The 19,039-nt window shown below is 42.0% G+C and overlaps 1 protein-coding gene across 1 annotated transcript in view; it reads right to left on the bottom strand.

The window, feature by feature from the left end:
• The window catches only part of foxp1b (forkhead box P1b), a 123,398-nt gene that overhangs the window by 8,880 nt on the left and 95,479 nt on the right, over positions 1-19,039 (bottom strand). The window contains 7 exon segments of the mRNA XM_024426829.2: positions 1,491-1,592; positions 2,317-2,393; positions 2,561-2,677; positions 2,680-2,770; positions 6,275-6,358; positions 8,656-8,743; positions 14,970-15,083. Of these exon segments, the coding sequence (XP_024282597.2) occupies positions 1,491-1,592; positions 2,317-2,393; positions 2,561-2,677; positions 2,680-2,770; positions 6,275-6,358; positions 8,656-8,743; positions 14,970-15,083 (673 nt within the window).

The raw sequence follows: 19,039 nt of genomic DNA, 5'->3' as shown, positions 1-19,039 counted from the left end.
TTCAGTTACTATGGCAATACAGTTTCATTTCATCAACATCCTTTTAAACTATCTTTCATAGAGCTTGAATTTATGATGAGCCATTTGAGAAGAGCCTACTGATAACAAAACCCAAACTGAACAAAGACCTTGATCAAATAAACCAGTCTGTTTGGTTTGTTTCAGTTAATGACCTTACCTACAATTGAACAATAATGGAGAAGACACATTTCCAAAAGCTTCAGCTTGTGGGTTATATGACAAGCTTTTTCATAAGACCATTTGCAGAGTATGCGGGTTACTTTTCTTAAAGTGGCAATCGGCAGTTGAAACAATAACAACATGCTTTCCCCGCCACTGTTGTTTCGGTAAAAAGCTGAGGGATGAGGCTGGAGAATCCAAAGACAGAGCTATGGATGCAAACGGTGACCACCCATGCCATCAAAATTATAGTTTTGAGGCTATACAGTGTTTGTTGACATTTATTTTTGTTTAAAATATGCGTCAAATAAGCTTATATTTTGGGTTCTGATGGGGTACCACAGCTAAACTAAACTCATGAGGCATTTATAAGTTATATTATTTAAGAATCAATGGGTACATATAATTCATTTATAAGTCCAAAAATGGATGTAACAACTGCAGATTGCCCTTTTAAATAAACCAATCACTGACACATGAGATTGGAACTCTGTATACGTATGGCCCTTTGTCATCTGAGTGCTTTATTGAGTGTGTGTGTGTGTGTGTGTGTGTGTGTGTGTGTGTGTGTGTGTGTGTGTGTGTGTGCATGCATGCCTCTATGCAGGAGTGTTTCACAGTGTGGGATTTGGTGTTTATAACTCCAATGTGCCCCTATGGTAGGGCTGTCAGCGGCCTGCGAAGGCAGGCAGTTAAAGAGAGAGGACAGTGAGCTGTGGAGGGGGGCTGGTGTGGGGCTCAGGGGTTTATTCACAGCTGCATTGTGGATACGCTACACTACAGGCCCTCCCTGCCTTATGAGGGTAGCCTTCAATGCTTCATCACTCTCTTTTCTCTTACTCCTCAGCTTTTCCTTTTGTTTTAGTCTGCCCTCTCTTTCTAAACCCTCTCTTTTTCTGTCTCTGTTTCTCTTGGGGTTTGTTTTCCTGTGTGTGTGTGTGTGGCCCAGTGGAAAAGGTGTTCTCAGTTTAAATTCTGTGGGAGTGTCTCGGCCAGGAGTCCCTGGCAGCACAGTAGGGAGTTAAACACATCCACCCACTACCAAAAACATCTCCAAATTTTAGGTGGGGATTTTCTTTTACAAGAATGCACAATTTCCCTTATACTTTTTTCTGCGAGGTTACAGACAGTTTGTGTTAGGGGTGGCTCTATTCGGATAGAACAAGCGGGCAAAGTTATGAATTGGGTAAAGACTCATTCATTGCATTTAAACTAGATACATTTGACTATCATTTAATTCCACAAGATCAACACAACTGTCCCTGCCCTTTATATTAGTCTAAGGAAGTCAAAGTGAAGAGTGATTTTACCTTCCATGTTGCGGCGTTGCGCCTGAAATATGCAAACATTCGTGTGAACCAGTTGTAAATTTCATTTAGTGTTAGCTGCTTTTCCGGTGATTCAAGGATAGCCTGGAAAAAAGAGACAGAAACAACATTTAACATTTTGTTCCCTCTGAAAAACAATCAATTATTCACAAGTGGCATGCAGGTTGTGTGTGCTCTCCTCAAAGAACACAGACGACAGTTCATCGTCTGTCCGTGTGATGATGTGTACCCTCTCGCTTTGTTTATGGAACACTGTCTGGTTCCCATTCAAATCTCACAATTTGAATACATTTCTTTTGTCAGTGTAAATGGAGGGAAGCGAAAACATTTCTCAGGCAGATTACAGGCCAGCAATTATGCCAGGCTTTAGGTACATTCCTGAGATCACAGATTACTGCGGGCTGGCCAGATAATTGACTGGCCATCTTAAAACAGGCTCATCCCTACTGTTGTGTGAAATTAATTTCATAATAATCACATCCACTGTAATGCTTAATCAAAAGCAAATGTTATTTATGGCTGTTTTTTGGAGTCCCGAGTGCATTCTTGTACTCATTTGCAGATGGTTAATCTTCTGCTGCGCGTCTAAATTGTATTTGAAATTTAACAAGGAAGGGAGAGAAAAAAAAAGCAGAAAATAAGCAAATCTGTGTCTTGGCTGAATATTTATCTAATGCGTGTTCTGCTAACGACAGAAGCCACTGAAGCAGATTAAAGGCTCTATTCCTTTAAATGACAGATTAAATACATTGCAAGTTACCAGCTCAGAGAAGTGCAGAGCGGAGGCATCTGACCAGAGGATCCTTACCTGGCGTATAAGTGAGGCATATGTGAAGGGAGGTCTGACTTCAGCATTCATGTAGAACTCTTTGTTCTGGACAATATCTGTACAAAGGGAGCAAACACAGCATACAGACGAACATAGAGAAAGGCCATAGTTAGTAGCTATTATAGATACACTTGTAGTGTGATAGACTTGAAATTGTTTGTGCGCGCGTGTGTGTGTGTGTGTGTGTGTGTGTGTTTATGTGTGTGGTATATGCTTCCAATACCTGGGGAAATGGGCATGTTGTACTTGTCAGAGTAGCGCCGGCGCATGGGGCCCACGCTGTGGTGGAGGCTGTTGGGGGTGATGACGGAGTAGGCCTGGGACAAGGGAGTCAGGGGGCCGTGGGGGTGGTTGGGGTCTGGGGCAGGCTCAGAGGGGGCGAGGCCTCAGGGGGGGCTGTTTTGGACAGGGTGACGTTGGACACCAGGTTGAGCTGGGAGGGAGAGTAAACAAAACAGACAGGCAGACAGACAAAAGCTCGTTAATTACCCGGCGTCTCAGATGCCTCATTGGTTAAGCTGATCACAGCTCTAATTATGGCCAACCCCGAGGATGATCTGTGAACGTTCGCTAAACGCTTAGAAAACAACCGAGGAGTCCTGCTCATGCTCTCTCCACCTCCAGTCTCCTACTCCTCTAACGGCTCAGCTCCCTGCTCTCTGTTTTCTTCCCTTTGTTTGATCTGCTGGCATCATATCCGTGGCGACTGGCGAGGGGAGATGGGCGGCCCTAACAGCCCTGACAAATGACAATGTGATTCTTACCTACCGCTGAGCAGCTACTAATAAGCCACGGAAAGGAAGCGGCCAATCTGGGCTAATTACAAGCTGAAATTGTATTGTAAGGACTCTAATTAGGAGATGCTTATGGAGGTGATCTGATGATTAAATGCTGTATCTGAATGACCCCATCACCTGGGCTACTCTGTCTGGCGCAAGATGCATCCCAAATATTTGGTTGAGAGGGAGAATGAGAGGGGTTGCTTTTCTGTCAAGGGTGGGGGTGTAGGGAGGGATATTAGTAATAATGGCTACAAGGTAAACGAATTAAGCCAAGTGCTCCGAACGTATACCATGGCTTCCAGCAGCTGTGGCTGCTTCCAAACTCTGCCAAGCCTCCACAGTGGAGCAGCAGTCAAGTGGAAAATTCTAGTCTGACCCATTGCTCCTGCTATTAATTTGCAGGAAAGCTAATGACACATATACATATTCGCACAAAATTGTTCTAATTGCTCATTTGCCAAAGGAGGCCAGTTTCCAAATTAAACATGACTTTAGTCTGCAAGGAAAGAGGGGAGGAAAAGAGAGAGAGAGAGAGAAAGAGAGAGAGAGTAGAGAGTAGAGAGGAGAGAGAGAGTGAGAGAAAGAGAGAGAGTAGAGAGAGAGAGAGAAAGAGAGTAGAGAGAGAGAGAGAGTGGGCAGGAGGCATCTCATCTTTGACAATCATTTGTGGATTGTGCTAACAAATTAATGAAATGCCAACGCTGTCAATTGCTTTGGAGGTATCAGATGTCTACGTTTAGCTGATAATGGTTGTGGGTTACAGTGAAGGCGCAGGGCTTGCAGGTGAAAGTGAACAGACAGTGTTTAACATCTCACCCCCCCCACATAGATCCTCCACGGCCACCCAATTACCACAACCCTATTAACAGTCATTACCACCAAGAGGGCCCCACATGATAGACAGGTATATAATAAAGAAATCTGGGGCTGCCTGCACGGCTGGCACCACCGCTATATTTATCCTTGACATGACATTGACTTAACGAGGTTACGGCTAGTGTGAATTTTTTTGAATGAATTGTAGTCTGTGTATTTGTATTCATTTGCATTACACTTGCTAAAACATGGGAATTGTGTCTGGTTTTTTTCCTGCATCAATAGAGATGTGTAAATACAGCATGTGATGTTTATTAAGAATTCTGAGGCCAGAATATGCCTTTTTGGCAGAGTTCTACACAAATAATGTGTTACACAATTACTGTAAGCACATAAATGTATACGGCACATTCACTACTGTACGAGGGTGTTATTCTAAATCAAGGGCCAAATAAATCACACTTGGGTTGGTTGTTTTCTGACACAATACTATCAATAGACTTATTTTCCTGTGGATTAGCAGTCTTTGTTTCATGTTTCATCCATATTCCCCAGCCAAAAACAGTGAGTGGCCCTCAACAATAGGCCAGACAGCCTGGTAATAGCCTGGCCTTTGTTTCCCTCAGCATTTGGGCTCACTCCAGTGCAGAGACAAAATGAGACTTCAGACAGAAATTAATGAAATGGTAATTGGTGATCTAATTATACTGGCTTTGACTTGCCAAGCTGCTAAAGAAAATAAACAAAAAAGTCCCTCCTTAATTATGTACTGCGAAAAGGTCAGACTTCTGACGAGAATGCTTAGTGACACCAACTACAGAGACCCAACCCCACACAAACACACACACACAGAGATTGTTTATGCACTGTATTCTCCAGCTCTTTTTTTTATATATATATTTTTTAAAAGCTCATAGGAATAAATTAAATCATATTCAGTTGACACTGTATGTACAGTATATATCTATGTGTTATGTATTTAATTAGGACTAACTGTAAAATAGTAACTGTAAAATGCAGGCAATTGCTGTTGTCTGTCGTGACTGAATGGTTTTTCTCCCATCAACACCCACTCCCTGAACAGTCTATAGTCTAAAGCCTGGTCTGAGGTCAGCTCCAGCTCCAGTCTAACTGAGAGCTCCAGCTGGGACTGTGGGATTCCCCCACTGATCCAGCCACTGAGCCACACCACGGCTAGACACATTTATCATAGCATATCATTGCAGCTACCAGCATGCACTGCACCACCGCTGGAGAATGCAGGAATTGTATTTATTTGAATAAAAGCAGCACTGGTCTGGTACCCACCCCCCAGAGCTTTAGCACAGAGCCCTGACACAGCCATTCCCACTGGCCCTGGGGAGAGGTAGAGAAGTCAAGATGCTATCTGCTGCCCCAGCCACTTTTCATATACAAATGTCCCCGTGACAGGCACTCGTTCTGAAGCCTAATCTACACAATCAGTGTGTGTGACAGAGGCAAAGCTCCGACAAGCAGCCTATTGTCACATCTCCAGGCACTTTGTTGACTGCCTGCCTTCCTGCCTGTGCTATGTGGCGCGCCGTACAGAGATTCTGCCCATCAATAGCTCCAGACTGACTGTAAATATATGATTGAGGCTTTGAAAGGAACTTGTCAGAGGAGCGGTTCTCTCTCTCTCTGTGTGTGTGTCTCTGTGTTCAGCCCAGCAGTGTAATGGCCCTCATGCCTTTGGCACTATGAATGAACTGTCACAATGACTGAACTATGGTAATGGCGCTCCTTCTTAAACATGACAAAATAGCAGTACGCTGTATTTTTAAGTGGTACCCCTGTAAGACAAGGATTAAACAGTAAGTTATATCGTGACATGATGACTTAACATACATGGTGTTATGGTCCGAAAAATGTGTCAAGATAAGGAATTGAACAGCCATCACGATTGCTCTTAATTTGAGAAACATGTTGTATTTCTGAAGCTTATTTTGGGGGAATCCCCCGGATACCAACTTCACAACCAATTGAAGACGTTGAGGAGTTTTTTCAATTTCAAAGAAAAGTCTATATTTTACCATGCCACAGAGGTCTATGGTGTCGGCTCATACCAACACCAGTTCAGCCGCCACTGACCGCTGTTACCATGTGCTCCGAGTTAATCATCAGAACAAAATAGAATCTGGGATGTCAAAATATGTGACCAAAACATTTTTTTTTTGTGCTCCTCTCAAGTGAGCAGCTGCTTTCGTTTAGCAGGTACATAAAAGAGATGAGGAAATACATTAATACATATAAGTGTGGCAATTAGACAAGTGAGAGACGAGGAGGACGGAAAACAGGCATGTGGTAGAGAGTTTACTCACTGGCTGTGGGGTCGGCTTGGGCTCAGTGGATTTGACGTGGAGATGCGTCATCATGGCTTGCAGACGCTCTTTGTCTTTCGCCAGCTGGAATGAGAAGGGGAAAAAACGACCATTAAATCCTTTATGAACAAAAATCTAATTCTCTGTAGTACAATCCAATGCATTATGTTATTTCTCACTGTATGTCATATATGTACGTTGTTTATTTAATATGCTGCTCTGATTATAAACTTGTATATTGATACCTTAATGTTCATGAACAAGTCTACCTGGCGATGTCTCTTCTTCAAGGTTAAACTATACTCTAGGTCCCATTGCCAATAACAAACCCTGGATCTGCCTACCTGTCCTAAACTGTCCACTCAGTCTTACAGTAGCTGCCAGGTCACATTATAGAGATATGCTGGGTTAGGGGGAGGAATCAGGATGTGTCTGATAAACACACACACCGAGTTGCTCTCAATGATACACACAACCAGAGCGGAAATAATAAGTAATATGGTAGTGTTGTGAAACGCTTAACTGAACTTGTAACCTCGTCATTTGAGGTTAAAATTATGTTAATCGTCATTGCGTTTGTAACTATGATAAATGGTAGTACAGTTGAAGTCGGAAGTTTACATACACTTAGGTTGGAGTCATTAAAACTTGTTTTTCAACCACTCCACAAATTTCTTATTAACAAACTATAGTTTTGGCAAGTCGGTTAGGACATCTACTTTGTGGATGACACAAGTAATTTTTCCAACAATTGTTTACAGACAGATTAATTCACTTGTAATTCACTGTATCAAAATTCCAGTGGGTCAGAAGTTTACATACACTAAGTTGACTGTGCCTTTAAACAGCTTGGAAAATTCCCGAAAATGATGTCATGGCTTTAGAAGCTTCTGATCACCATCCCAACTGTGAAGCACAGGGGTGGCAGCATCATGTTGTGGGGGTGCTTTGCTGCAGGAGGGACTGGTGCACTTCACAAAATAGATGGCTACATGAGGCAGGAAAATGATGTGGATATATTGAAGCAACATCTCAAGACATCAGTCAGGAAGTTAAAGCTTGGTCGCAAATGGGTCTTCCTAATGGTAAATGACCCCAAGCATGCTTCCAAAGTTGTGGCAAAATGGCTTAAGGACAACAAAGTCAAGGTATTGAAGTGGCCATCACAAAGCCCTGACCTCAATCCTATAGAAGATTTGTGGGCAGAACTGAAAAAGCGTGTGCGAGCAAGGAGGCCTACAAACCTGACTCAGTTACACCAGCTCTGTCAAGAGGAATGGGCCAAAATTCACCCAACTTACTGAGGGAAGCTTGTGGAAGGCTACCTGAAATGTTTGACCCAAGTTAAACAATTTTAAGGCAATGCTACCAAATACTAATTGAGTGTATGTAAACTTCTGACCCACTGGGAATGTGATGAAAGAAATAAAAGTTGAAATAAATCACTCTCTCTACTATTATTCTGACACTTCACATTCTTAAAATAAAGTGGTGATCCTAACTGACCTAAGAAAGGAAATCTTTACTAGGATTAAATGTCAGGAATTGTGAAAAACCGAGTTTAAATGTATTTGGCTAAGGTGTATGTAAAATTCTGACTTCAACTGTATATACATCATCAAATCTGTTATACACAAAAATGCCATTGATGACAATGCCTGCATAGCAACAAATAAATACACAAAAACAACAGTTAATGGCATGGTTTGTTGTGTCTACCTTTCAGTTGTAATAAAATATGTGCAAACCTTCCCCAAAGGCACCTGGTTCCAGCCTAGAGGGCATTGGGACCAGTAGAGAGTGTTCAGACCACCTCTCCACAGCTCTTACTTACGCACACTAATGGACCAAAATTGTGCCATCCCTTTTTCCATTAGTGCATACTTAATGTACATATGCATATTTTCCAGGGTCCCTCGTATGGACGAAGTGCCTATCAGACCACTCATGGGAGGACTGCATTAATATTCCTTATCACTGTTATTTGTGAGAAATATTGTACCGTATCTTTCTGTTCCAATAAACCTAGTAGACACTGAGGAAGCCCATCGTTGGCTGCTGCCTGAGCATTTCAAGAAGTGTTTTATTGTTGGTGCCAAACAGTTTAAAGTCATAAATAACCTTAAAACCCAGTAAAATTCAAAATGTAATTATCTTCTCTACTTAGCCCCGGAGCCCTTCATATATCTTTGCCTTGCTGTCATGCATACATAACACATTTTTAATGACTGGTTACTCACAAATGTACAAAATCATTTTATTCTTCCACCCCCCTCAATGTGTGACCCATGGTTCATATTTGCGAGACAGGGGGAGGGCAGTAGACAGAGGAAGTGTCAGGAAAGGAGCCACACATATTTGGCGAAAACGAGAGACAATACCTGTAGTTCCAGCTGCTGTACGACCTGCATTTGCACCCGACATTGGGCTGTGCTCCTGTCGTCCAGGGCGTGCTCATTGTTGAGATGCCTGAGAGAAAAGATAAAAGAGAAAACAAAGATTCTCAGCTCAGTGTGTCTTCACATGGTTTTACTGCAGCCTTTTATACAATTGAATAAAAATCCTAGAATTCTTTATGTGATTACGTGATCTAGTAATTCCTTTGTATGGGTACTGTGGGAATAAAGTAGGAATGGTGAACACACATACAGATAATAATGAGTAAATACTGTGCAGATCCAGAAATATAAAACTACCATAATATTACCAGGATTTATAAAACAATATCTGCATAACCTGAAAAGGAATTATTTAAGCAAAGAAGAAAGGAATCCATATTTCATGAGGTGGCCATATCTGCTCAAACTTAACTTCATAGATAAGAAAAATGACTTTAAAATTTCAGGTTGGATTAATTTAGTAAATTATACAGTGCTTCACTGTGCAACCTTTCTTTTCAAAGATGGCACCATTGCCTTTCTGGTTATACCTTTTTGGCACATTCTCCTTATTTTGGTGGATTTCTTTAGTTAATTATGTCATCAAGATGAAGAGAAGTCAAATGAAGCCAGACGGAAAGGCAAAGGACAACAAGAAGAAGAGAGATGGAATCTGTCACAAACTTGAATTATGAATATAATTATGCATGATTATTTTATACTGCGAAGATGTTCTCTTTTCCTGCACGTTTTTTACTAATCTAAATAAGTAGCTTGCCCGGCAGCAGACAGGATTTTTTCCGTGATTTATATAAAATGGTGGAGATAAGGTTCACGAGTGAAGGAAATATGATTGGAGGATTTTTATCAGCCTCCGCATGAATTACTGTTTGAAAATGCTTATGCAGGGGCATTTCATTAATCATTTAATCATAATCCGAGCAGGATGTTTGAACTGATTTCACAAATACCCTTTCATTTCACTACTTCATTATGCTCGCTAATGGATCCAATATATTATATATATCATAAATTATATCACATCTTCAGTGACCATGTAGGTCACTGTCACTAGGCATGCCTCTACGCGCTCACAGTGGCGCCGGCAGAGGGAGGAATGGTGTGCGACGTGCCTGCCTTCTCAAATACACGTTTTCTGTCATTTATTGCAAAAAGTAGCCAGACCTGACCGGGGCAGCAGCAATGGCAGGCTGGGCTGAAGTGATGGCCCAATAAATCTAAAGGCCACCCTGGCAGTTTTGTTATGGGCCGATTGCTTAACATACCGACAACACATTTGTGCATTAAAAAGCCACAGACACACACAAAACTGACATTATGTGAAGGGAGGGGAAATTGATGGCATTCTGCTTGAATGTGAAGGTTTCTATTTTCAACCTTGGGCACATTGATTTAAATCTTTATGGCAAATACACTGCTTTTCAGATGTCCCGGTTGTATATTTAAAAAAAAAAAAAAGTCTGTAATATATATTCAGTATTTTCAATGTAATTATTTTGACAAAAAGACAGAAATGAAGGCATATCTGAAGAAAGCGTGAACGATAACCCTGGCTGCTGAAATCAATTCTGTCCACTCAGCTCCACATTTATCTGAATGAAATAAAAGGCCATTTAATTAAGTAGGTTGAAACCGGTAAACATTTCAGTACATCTTACAAAAAAAAAAAAAAGAATAGGTAAAGACGTTTCAACTTCAATTTATTTAACCGGCATAGACCTCATTTTCATTGAAGGGTGACCTACGTGATGAGCTTCGGAATTTCTCTGTTCACGGAAGCCATGCGCCTTGCTTCTTTTCATCCTTTGTTACATGAGATTTTTTCCCCCTTCTAATGACATGGAGAGTCACAGTGCATAATTAATAGGAAATGAAATATTCAAATGGCCCCTAATGCAGCCCTGCGAAGAGCGTCTGGATACAGGGAGCGAGCTGGGGATACGGAGAATTGACATCGAGAGAGACTATGAACGTTGGCATGTGTCACTTTCTGGACTTAAAATGAAACAGATTTTAAAAGCTTTCTGTCAGGATGACAGTCCCTAATGTAAATTGCCACAATAAAACAAGTTAAATAGACATTCCTTACACAGTCAGCTTTTTACATATCATTTAATGTGCCTTTCTTTTTAGCTGGTTTTAATTATATACTCTGGACCCACTACTTTGGACCAGCACTATGGCACATGTCCATATACTCTGTAGCTGATCATTGTGTACATTTTCATTTCTTATTTTCATTGTTTTTAATAAAACTGTTTGCACATCGGGTCCAAACTGCATTTTAAATACAAGATATTCAAGAATATTGTTCAACGATTTTCAAATACATCTTTTAGGAGACCTATGTTGAGATATATGAAGAACATTGTCCACAAAAGACATACCAAAACATACCAAAACCAAATAGCCTATTCTTTCTTTAGCAATTCTCAGAGAGTGTTGAGGTATGAGAGTCAGTTCGTTTTATGAGAGCGAGAGAGAGGCAGAGGGTGCAGCACTAGAGGGCAGTGCAGTGTTTCACTGGCTGTGACCTTTGAACGGCCACTGAAGCGGGGGTCTTGACCCTCATAAAAACACTGAGCTCTGCTACGATCCGGACCCCACCTCTCACAGCACTGAATTGAAAACAGGAATAGGATTTGGCCCTTTTTATTTATTGAGACAGTGCATGTAGGTATTCATGTTTCCTTTAAAAGACAGAATAAATACGCACACAGTTTAAAACAACATTTCACTCCCGTGTTAGTTGTTACTGTTGGCATGCCGAGCTGAAATCTGGTTGACGTTAGAGTCTTCCTCACCTTTCCCACTCTCCTACACAACACTCAGTGTTCTGCTGTCTCTCACACACACAGTCTCTACTGTCTCCTCCAGATCACTTCCAACATATCTATCCGCCTGAACAATCATTTATAAAAGGTATTGTTAGCATATCCCTGAACTATTCATTGTTTTTATTTGTGGGGTATCAGTCTCTGGGTTTCATGTGGAAGTGCTTAAGGGTTTGAGAGTTAACACCTTGGTGAGCTGCTTGCTCTCTTGCCTGCTGCTGTTACACAAAGGCGGCTTTGTAGAGACTCTCTCCAAAGGTTTTCTTAACATGTTCCGAGAAGTTTAGGCAGGCAACTAAAGTAAACAAGATGTTGCCATGATAAAAACATTGCAGAGTGCACTAAAAAGCTTTTTTTCTAAGGAGAGCTTTACCAGGCATACAGATTTTAATTCCGCTCACTTCTATAAACAAAGTGTGAGGCAATGTCAGAATACAATAAATAGTGATGGTTTTGAAGGTGACACTCCCAAAACTGAAATGTGAAGGGAGAAGAAAATAGACACATTTTTGCTAATTTGTAATGTTAAGTCGAACAACTTAGTGAAAATTGTGTTAAAAACAGAGTAAAAAAAACCGACTCAAACATTCTGTTCTTTCTCTCAGTTCACATAAATCCAGGGTAGCTTACATTATTATCATAAAAAATGATCTCAAAGTGTTTTGCGGTGCTGTAAACACTTTAGGACACTTTTCAAAACAAACTTCTCTCAAAGTGACCAGCTGCATAGTATGAAATGAGAAGCCAATCACAGAGTAGGAACAGCAGAACTGCAGTGACTGTTAAGTCTCCACCCACTGTATCTTGTGAGGGACCTCTGTGTGCCCTGACTACTTGTTTTAGTTTAGGCCCAGGATAATGGAAATGTGTCATATCTTGTTTAAAGTGCCACTAATCCGGGCCGACAGACACCCATTGATCTGCTGCCACAGCACAGATGTTTTCATCCTCTGTCTCTGTAGCCATGATGGTGTCATGTGTTGGATTACCCACAGAACACTGCACACGATGTTGATTAGTAAACCAGGGTCAGGTCTGGACAGGGGACGATACAGTACATCACAGGCCCAGGTGAGAGTGGACGTGAATTAGAAGAAGCCAAAAGACCCTGAGACGGATTCCTGTGTGGCTCAGTTGGTAGAGCATGGTGCTTGCAATGCCAGGGTTGTGGGTTTGACTCCCACGTGAGAGTAGTATGAAAAAATATATATGAAAAAGAATGCACTCAGTTGTAAGTCGTGATAAGAGCATCTGCTAAATTACTAAAATGTAAATATTTTAGAGGGTCCAATGGCCTTGGTTATAATTTAGGTTATTGAGGAGTAAAACTACTGAATCTGAGATGTGAAAATAAGTTTGTTCTGGTGCTGTTATTAAGGTGTGATCTAAAGACAGCTTCTTAGGCAAGTTTGGTGAGAGAGGCAGTGTAGAGACAAAAATAAAGACAGCAGAAGAGAAGAGCAAACAGAGAAACAGAAAGAAAGCAAGAGAGAGGCAGAAAGAGCTGAGTGAGGGAAGTGAAGGCACATACACCAATCCCTGTCCAGTGACAAGGGCAAACATGCGGAGCGCCCTGAGTGTCGGGTGCCCCAGATAAACATCCTCCCGTTGTTTGTTTGGGAAAAACGTCCAGAATCACCATGGGGACGGTACTTATCACAGGAATTAGAGGCCCCTACAGGGCCCAGTGGAGACCACACCCCAACACCCTCAGAGAGGCACAACAACACACCCAACACGCACTCACACACATATACGCAAACACACACACACGTACATGCCCATGCGCACAAATGTACAAACACACACATAACAAACCGTTGCACCTGTAGTGGAACTGAGCCCCAGGGGAAACCTTAATCGTCTCAAGAAGAGCGCCAGACACCCACAGGAACAAGACACTGGAGTAACATACAGTACCAATCAAATGTTTGGACACACATACTCATTCAAGGGTTTTTATTTATTTTTACTATTTTCTACATTGTAGAATAATAGTGAAGACATAAAAACTATGAATGAACACATATGGAATCATGTAGTAACCAAAAGTGTTAAACAAATCAAAATATATGTTCTATTTTAGATTCTTCAAATTAGCCACCCTTTGCCTTGATGGCAGCTTTGCACACACTTGACATTCTCTCAACCAGCTTCATGAGGAATGCTTTTCAACAGTCTTGAAGGAGTTCCCACATATGTTGAGCACTTGTTGGCTGCTTTTCCTTCACTCTGCGGTCCAACCCATTCCAAACCATCTCAATTGGGTTGAGGTCAGGTGATTGTAGAAGCCAGGTAATATGATTCAGCCCCCATCACTCTCCTTCTTGGTCAAATAGACCTTACAGCCTGGAGGTGTGTTTTGGGTCATTGTCCTGTTGAAAAACAAATGACAGTCCCACTAAGCGCAAACCAGAAAGGATGGCGTATCGTTGCAGAATGCTGTGATAGCCATGCTGGTTAAGTGTCACCAGCAAAGCACCCCCGCACCATCACACCTCCTCCTCCATGCCTCGCGGTAGGAACCACACATGCAGAGATCCTCCGTTCACCTACTCTGTGTCTCACAAAGACACAGGCGGTTGGAACCAAAAATCTCATATTTGGACTCATCAGACCAAAGGACAGATTTCCACCAGTCTAATGTCCATTGCTCGTGTTTTTTGGCACAAGCAAGTCTCTTCTTCTTATTGGTGTCCTTTATTAGTGGTTTCTTTGCAGCAATTTGACCATGAAGGCCTTATTCACGCAGTCTCTGAACAGTTGATTTTGAGATGTGTCTGTTACTTAAACTCTGTGAAGAATTTAATTGGACTGCAATTTCTGAGGCTGGTAACTCTAATGAACTTATCCTCTGCAGCAGAGGTAACTCTGGGTCTTCCTTTCCTGTGGCGGTCCTCATGAGAGCCAGTTTCATCATAGCGGTTGATGGTTTTTGCGACTGCACTTGAAGAAACTTTCAAAGTTCTTGAAATGTTCCGGATTGACTGACCTTCATGTCTTAGAAAAGACAGTCCATCGTTACTTTATTTGCTTATTTGAGCTGTTCTTGCCATAATATGGACTTGGTCTTTTACCAAATAGGGCTATCGTCTGTATACCACCTCTACCTTGTCACAACACAACTGATTGACTCAAATGAGACCATTATTTACACAAATGAACTTTTAACAAGGCACACATGTTAATTGAAATGTATTCCAGGTGACTACCTCATGAAGCTGGTTGAGAGAATGCCAAGAAGAATCTCAAATATAACATATTTTCATTTGTTTTACATTTGTGTCATTACTACATGATTCCATATGTGTTATTTCATTGTTTTGATATCTTCACTATTATTCCACAATGTAAAAAATAGTAAAGAGAAAGAAAATACCCTGGAATGAATACTGTAGGTGTGTCCAAACTTTTGATGGTACTTTACATAACATACTGCAGAGAGATGCAGCGTAAACTTACTTTAGGAATGACTGGAAGTCCTCAAATACCGCCTCGCATCCAGGCCACTTGCAAACCCCATGCCCATAGAGCGGGTGACTGTGGTGAGAGTGGTGGTGGTCGTCTAGCGTTGATCTGGAAGAGAAAGCCAGATGGCATTAATGCCTGCCTATTAACAATCCCTTTGTGGAGGATGTCTTAATGGCTGATTATACAGAACTACACCATTTGAAGTGGAGGATGCTGATGGGTTTGGAGAGAATTCCCCTTGTGGTGTCTCGACACAAAAGCCTGTCTTTGTGTTGACCTTTGAACTGTGGGCAGTGTGAGCCTTGTGATCTATGCTTCCTCTCTGGCTGGAGGTTGCGGCCCTCGTAGGGGCAGCCCTTGTGAGAGGGACCCAATATGTCACTATTTATTGTCAGTGATCCGAGTAGCAGCCCACTTTGATCCAGGCAGCCAGGGGTTCCCTGATACACCCTGACCGCTGAGCCCCGTCCCAGAACCCACCCGGAGGAACGGGCTGGCCAGTCCCACAACAAAAATCCATCTGCCAGCCTCCTGTCGTGCACAAACAGTAAACACCAAACACCCCCGTCTGCTAGCAAATGATTTACCGATCGACGGACGGACCAACCGACGTCAGAAGGGACCAAACACTTGCACAGCTGAGGAGAGGCTTACGGCTTCACAACATCTGCTGTAAATACCAGGATCGTCCCGAAAAACAAACTACACAAAATCTTCCATATGGCAAGTCAAGTAGAAACACAGAGTATAACCAGAAACAGTACAACGCAGAGGCCTGCGGGTGTAGACGGTGTGTGTTAGAAAACAAGACAGTGTGCCATATGGACACAGACACTGTACAAGTGTCAGCTACAAGAGTCTTGGGGACTGTCCTATATCGCCACCACCTGTGCTGCTAGTGGCTCTCTAGTCTAGCACACCACTGCTGCTTACTCAATGACCCATTCTGCAGGAGTTGAGAAGGGAGAGAGGGCAAGGGAAGATTCATTAGGTCCAAATCCCCACAGTACCGTCGTTAGGCATTCAGTCTAACCACTACTGTCTGATTCATATGGATACTATTTGCTCTCCTAAGGATGACTGTTGAAAAGCCCTCTGCACAATTTAACCAATCCTAATGCATACAATTACAGAAACAATCTTTCATTAATCTTCATTAATCTTTCATTTTATATATATATATATATATATATATATATATATAAAATATAAAATAAAATATAAAACCGGGGTGTGCCAATTTTGCAGAATTAAACTACGCCGTTGTTCAGATTAAAATCAAATTTGTATAGATGTTGGTAAAGCTGTACCTCAAGAAGGAAATTTTAAGGGTCGTCACAGGTTTTTCTTGCGTTATAATTACTTGCTTAAGAGTTCACATTGTTCATAACGTGATAATTGCATTACAATTAGGGAGCAGTGAAGCATTCATGAATGTGGTTAACAGTTTTTTCCCCTCAAAAGTCAGACATATATTTTTTTTTAAATAAAGAAAAGAAAAAATAAATGATGAATTATGCATACGCATTAAGACCTCTGTTTTGATACAGCTAATAAATAGATGGTAGAAGATCTATTACAATGACTTTTTAACAAGGAAATGTGTGGACTGTTGAAAGCTACTGCTGATTTTTTATTTAAAGAGATCCTTTTTTAATTATTTCGGAGGAGGTACATTGGTTAATTCTGTATTAATAAGATATTGAATTGTGGAGTGGGCACTGGGAGTCGGTGAGCACAGAGCTTGGAAGGAGCTGGCGGCAAAATGACTAAACAGTGGTAAATGACAGAATTGACACAAAATGAGCTACATTAGTGTAATAGTTGAAGTTTGTGGGATTTCTCCCTATTGTGAGCTCATTCGGTACTACATGAGAAAAAACAGCTCCTCATCTCTCTCTCTCTCTCTCTCTCTCTCTGATCCTGTGGTGGAGTTAAATGTGACTCGCACCCTGGGCAGGTCTGTTAGGATGCTATTATTGTCAGGCTGCCTTGCTGCCTGGGGGAAGAGAACTCTAATGATCTTGTAACAGCAATGAGGGAAACCGTGTCATCTGCTTCCTGCATAGAATAGGAACAAAAAGCTCCTCTACCTAGACAGAATGTGGCCAAATCTTCCAGGTGTTGCACTTTGTAAACACCAACACATAGGCCTACCATACTGCAGGCAAAAACACAAGCAGAGCACACTGTACACAATCAGTCTATTTCTAAGTAAGGTGCTAAGTAAGATCATACAGTACACTGGGGCAGTCAGTCTATTGCTACCAAACAGAAAGAGGATGGATGTGTCTACCAAGCTGGGTCAGAGTCTGGATGTGGTCTGTCTGTACAGCCAGTCACAATAAGGTCTATCATCTCTCAGAGTGAGTATCGATGACTGCCCCAACTCTATTCTCTCATATCTCCTGCCACTCAAGGGTTTACCCCTAAATGATTTAATTATCATTTTCCGGGTGTAAGACAAATTAAAGGCGAGAGAGAGGGGAGTGTCGTGCCAAATCAGATTATTTATCTCCTTAACAGATTGCTGAGCTGAAGTCCCTGAGCTGTGGTTACTGATGGTTGCTGGGAAGTAAGTGGGCCAAATGCTTTGTAAGGAGGATGCTCTCCCTCGCTCTCTCTTCCCTCTACATCTCTCTCCCTCTCTCTTCCCTCCACATCTCTCTATCCCTCTCTCTCTTGTACAAAATGAGTGCAGTAAAGGGATGGGGAATTGACGTCAGGTACAGATAGGATACATTGCATTTAAATAAGCAAATCATTGAACAAAGAGACCTGGCTCACAGGGGTTTTTCTCTCCTCACATCCCAAAGCTCTGACCAGTCTGACTAACTGACAGGGAGAGGGCGTTCATCATGTTGGGGCGTATTCAGTCCGGATCCCTGTCCGTCCTGCTACGGGTGAGGGCTCTTGGAGGCTGCTAAAAGTGGGAACAACGTCTCATCTCTGCAGTGATTGAATTTCTCCTCCTTCCTTAAGACGGAAGTTAAAAGACCTGTGAATGATGCCTGTGGATGCACTTAAGGTTTTAGTTGCAGGCGTCGCTGTGCCCGGGCAGATTTTATATGACACATGAAACTAACTACATGGTACTTAGGGCTAGCTGTAAACCAATCTGAGCCCGGCCGGGAAAATAGGTCCATGAGAGTGGCTTGTTTCTGTTGCATGACAAAAAGACTTGCAAAACCACATCAATTAAAAGTTCATTATGTTCAGCACTGGGAGGATGAGTGGATGCTCTCTATTTACACCCAGTCCAGGTCATTATCTAAAACCTGATTATTCAAATCCCTGGATTATAACACAGACGTCTCTTATAGCTTTGTATGGAATAATCATGCCTAATAATATTTCAGATGTATTAGAATGGAGTCCGCATCATCAAAAGAGATGAATATGCTCTTGGTAGTTGTATGAATCTAAATTGGCATCATACAGTGTTTAATAGGTATTTTTTATTTTTTATTCTCATTTATATCAGTCATCTATATTTGAAAAACGCATTTGGAAACGTTGTGTTGCCATCTACACACACAGCACAAAACAGAGAAACGGCTGAGAAATCACCTGCTTGGGATTCTGACAGATCTAAGATACTCTGTGAATATTCAACCCCAGACTGCCTTCTTCACTGGAGCGTGTGTTAAACTGCTGTTGACGTCTTCTTTAATCTCTGACAGGGAGCGCAAGGCATCGGAGGCAGCCTCTCATGCACGTCTTCTCCAATGTTTCAGCTGGGACTTGTTGTTTGGTCATATCTGAAGCAGGTGATGAAGCGAGCGTGTCAATATCCTCCCCTCTGATTAATCTTCAGCCACAGAGGCTAGAGCTCAGACTGACTAACTGAGCAGACTGAATGCACCAGGGCCCGTGGATACTGTCTGCACTGAGCTAGGAGAGGTGTCTGGAGCTTGCTGTGTGTTCTGTGGTGTTGTGTGGTGTTGTGTGTGCTGTACGTGGCTGGGACAGTGTGTGAAAAGGATAGAGGTGGATCTATCGGTTTTTCCATGTAATGTCTCAGTGAAATGTGGACATTCTGTGAGACATCATCGTCAACA

This window comes from Oncorhynchus tshawytscha, linkage group LG07, assembly GCF_018296145.1.
Source record: "Oncorhynchus tshawytscha isolate Ot180627B linkage group LG07, Otsh_v2.0, whole genome shotgun sequence".
In the NCBI taxonomy this organism is placed as follows: domain Eukaryota; kingdom Metazoa; phylum Chordata; class Actinopteri; order Salmoniformes; family Salmonidae; genus Oncorhynchus; species Oncorhynchus tshawytscha.
This window is presented reverse-complemented; position numbering and strand designations above follow the sequence as displayed.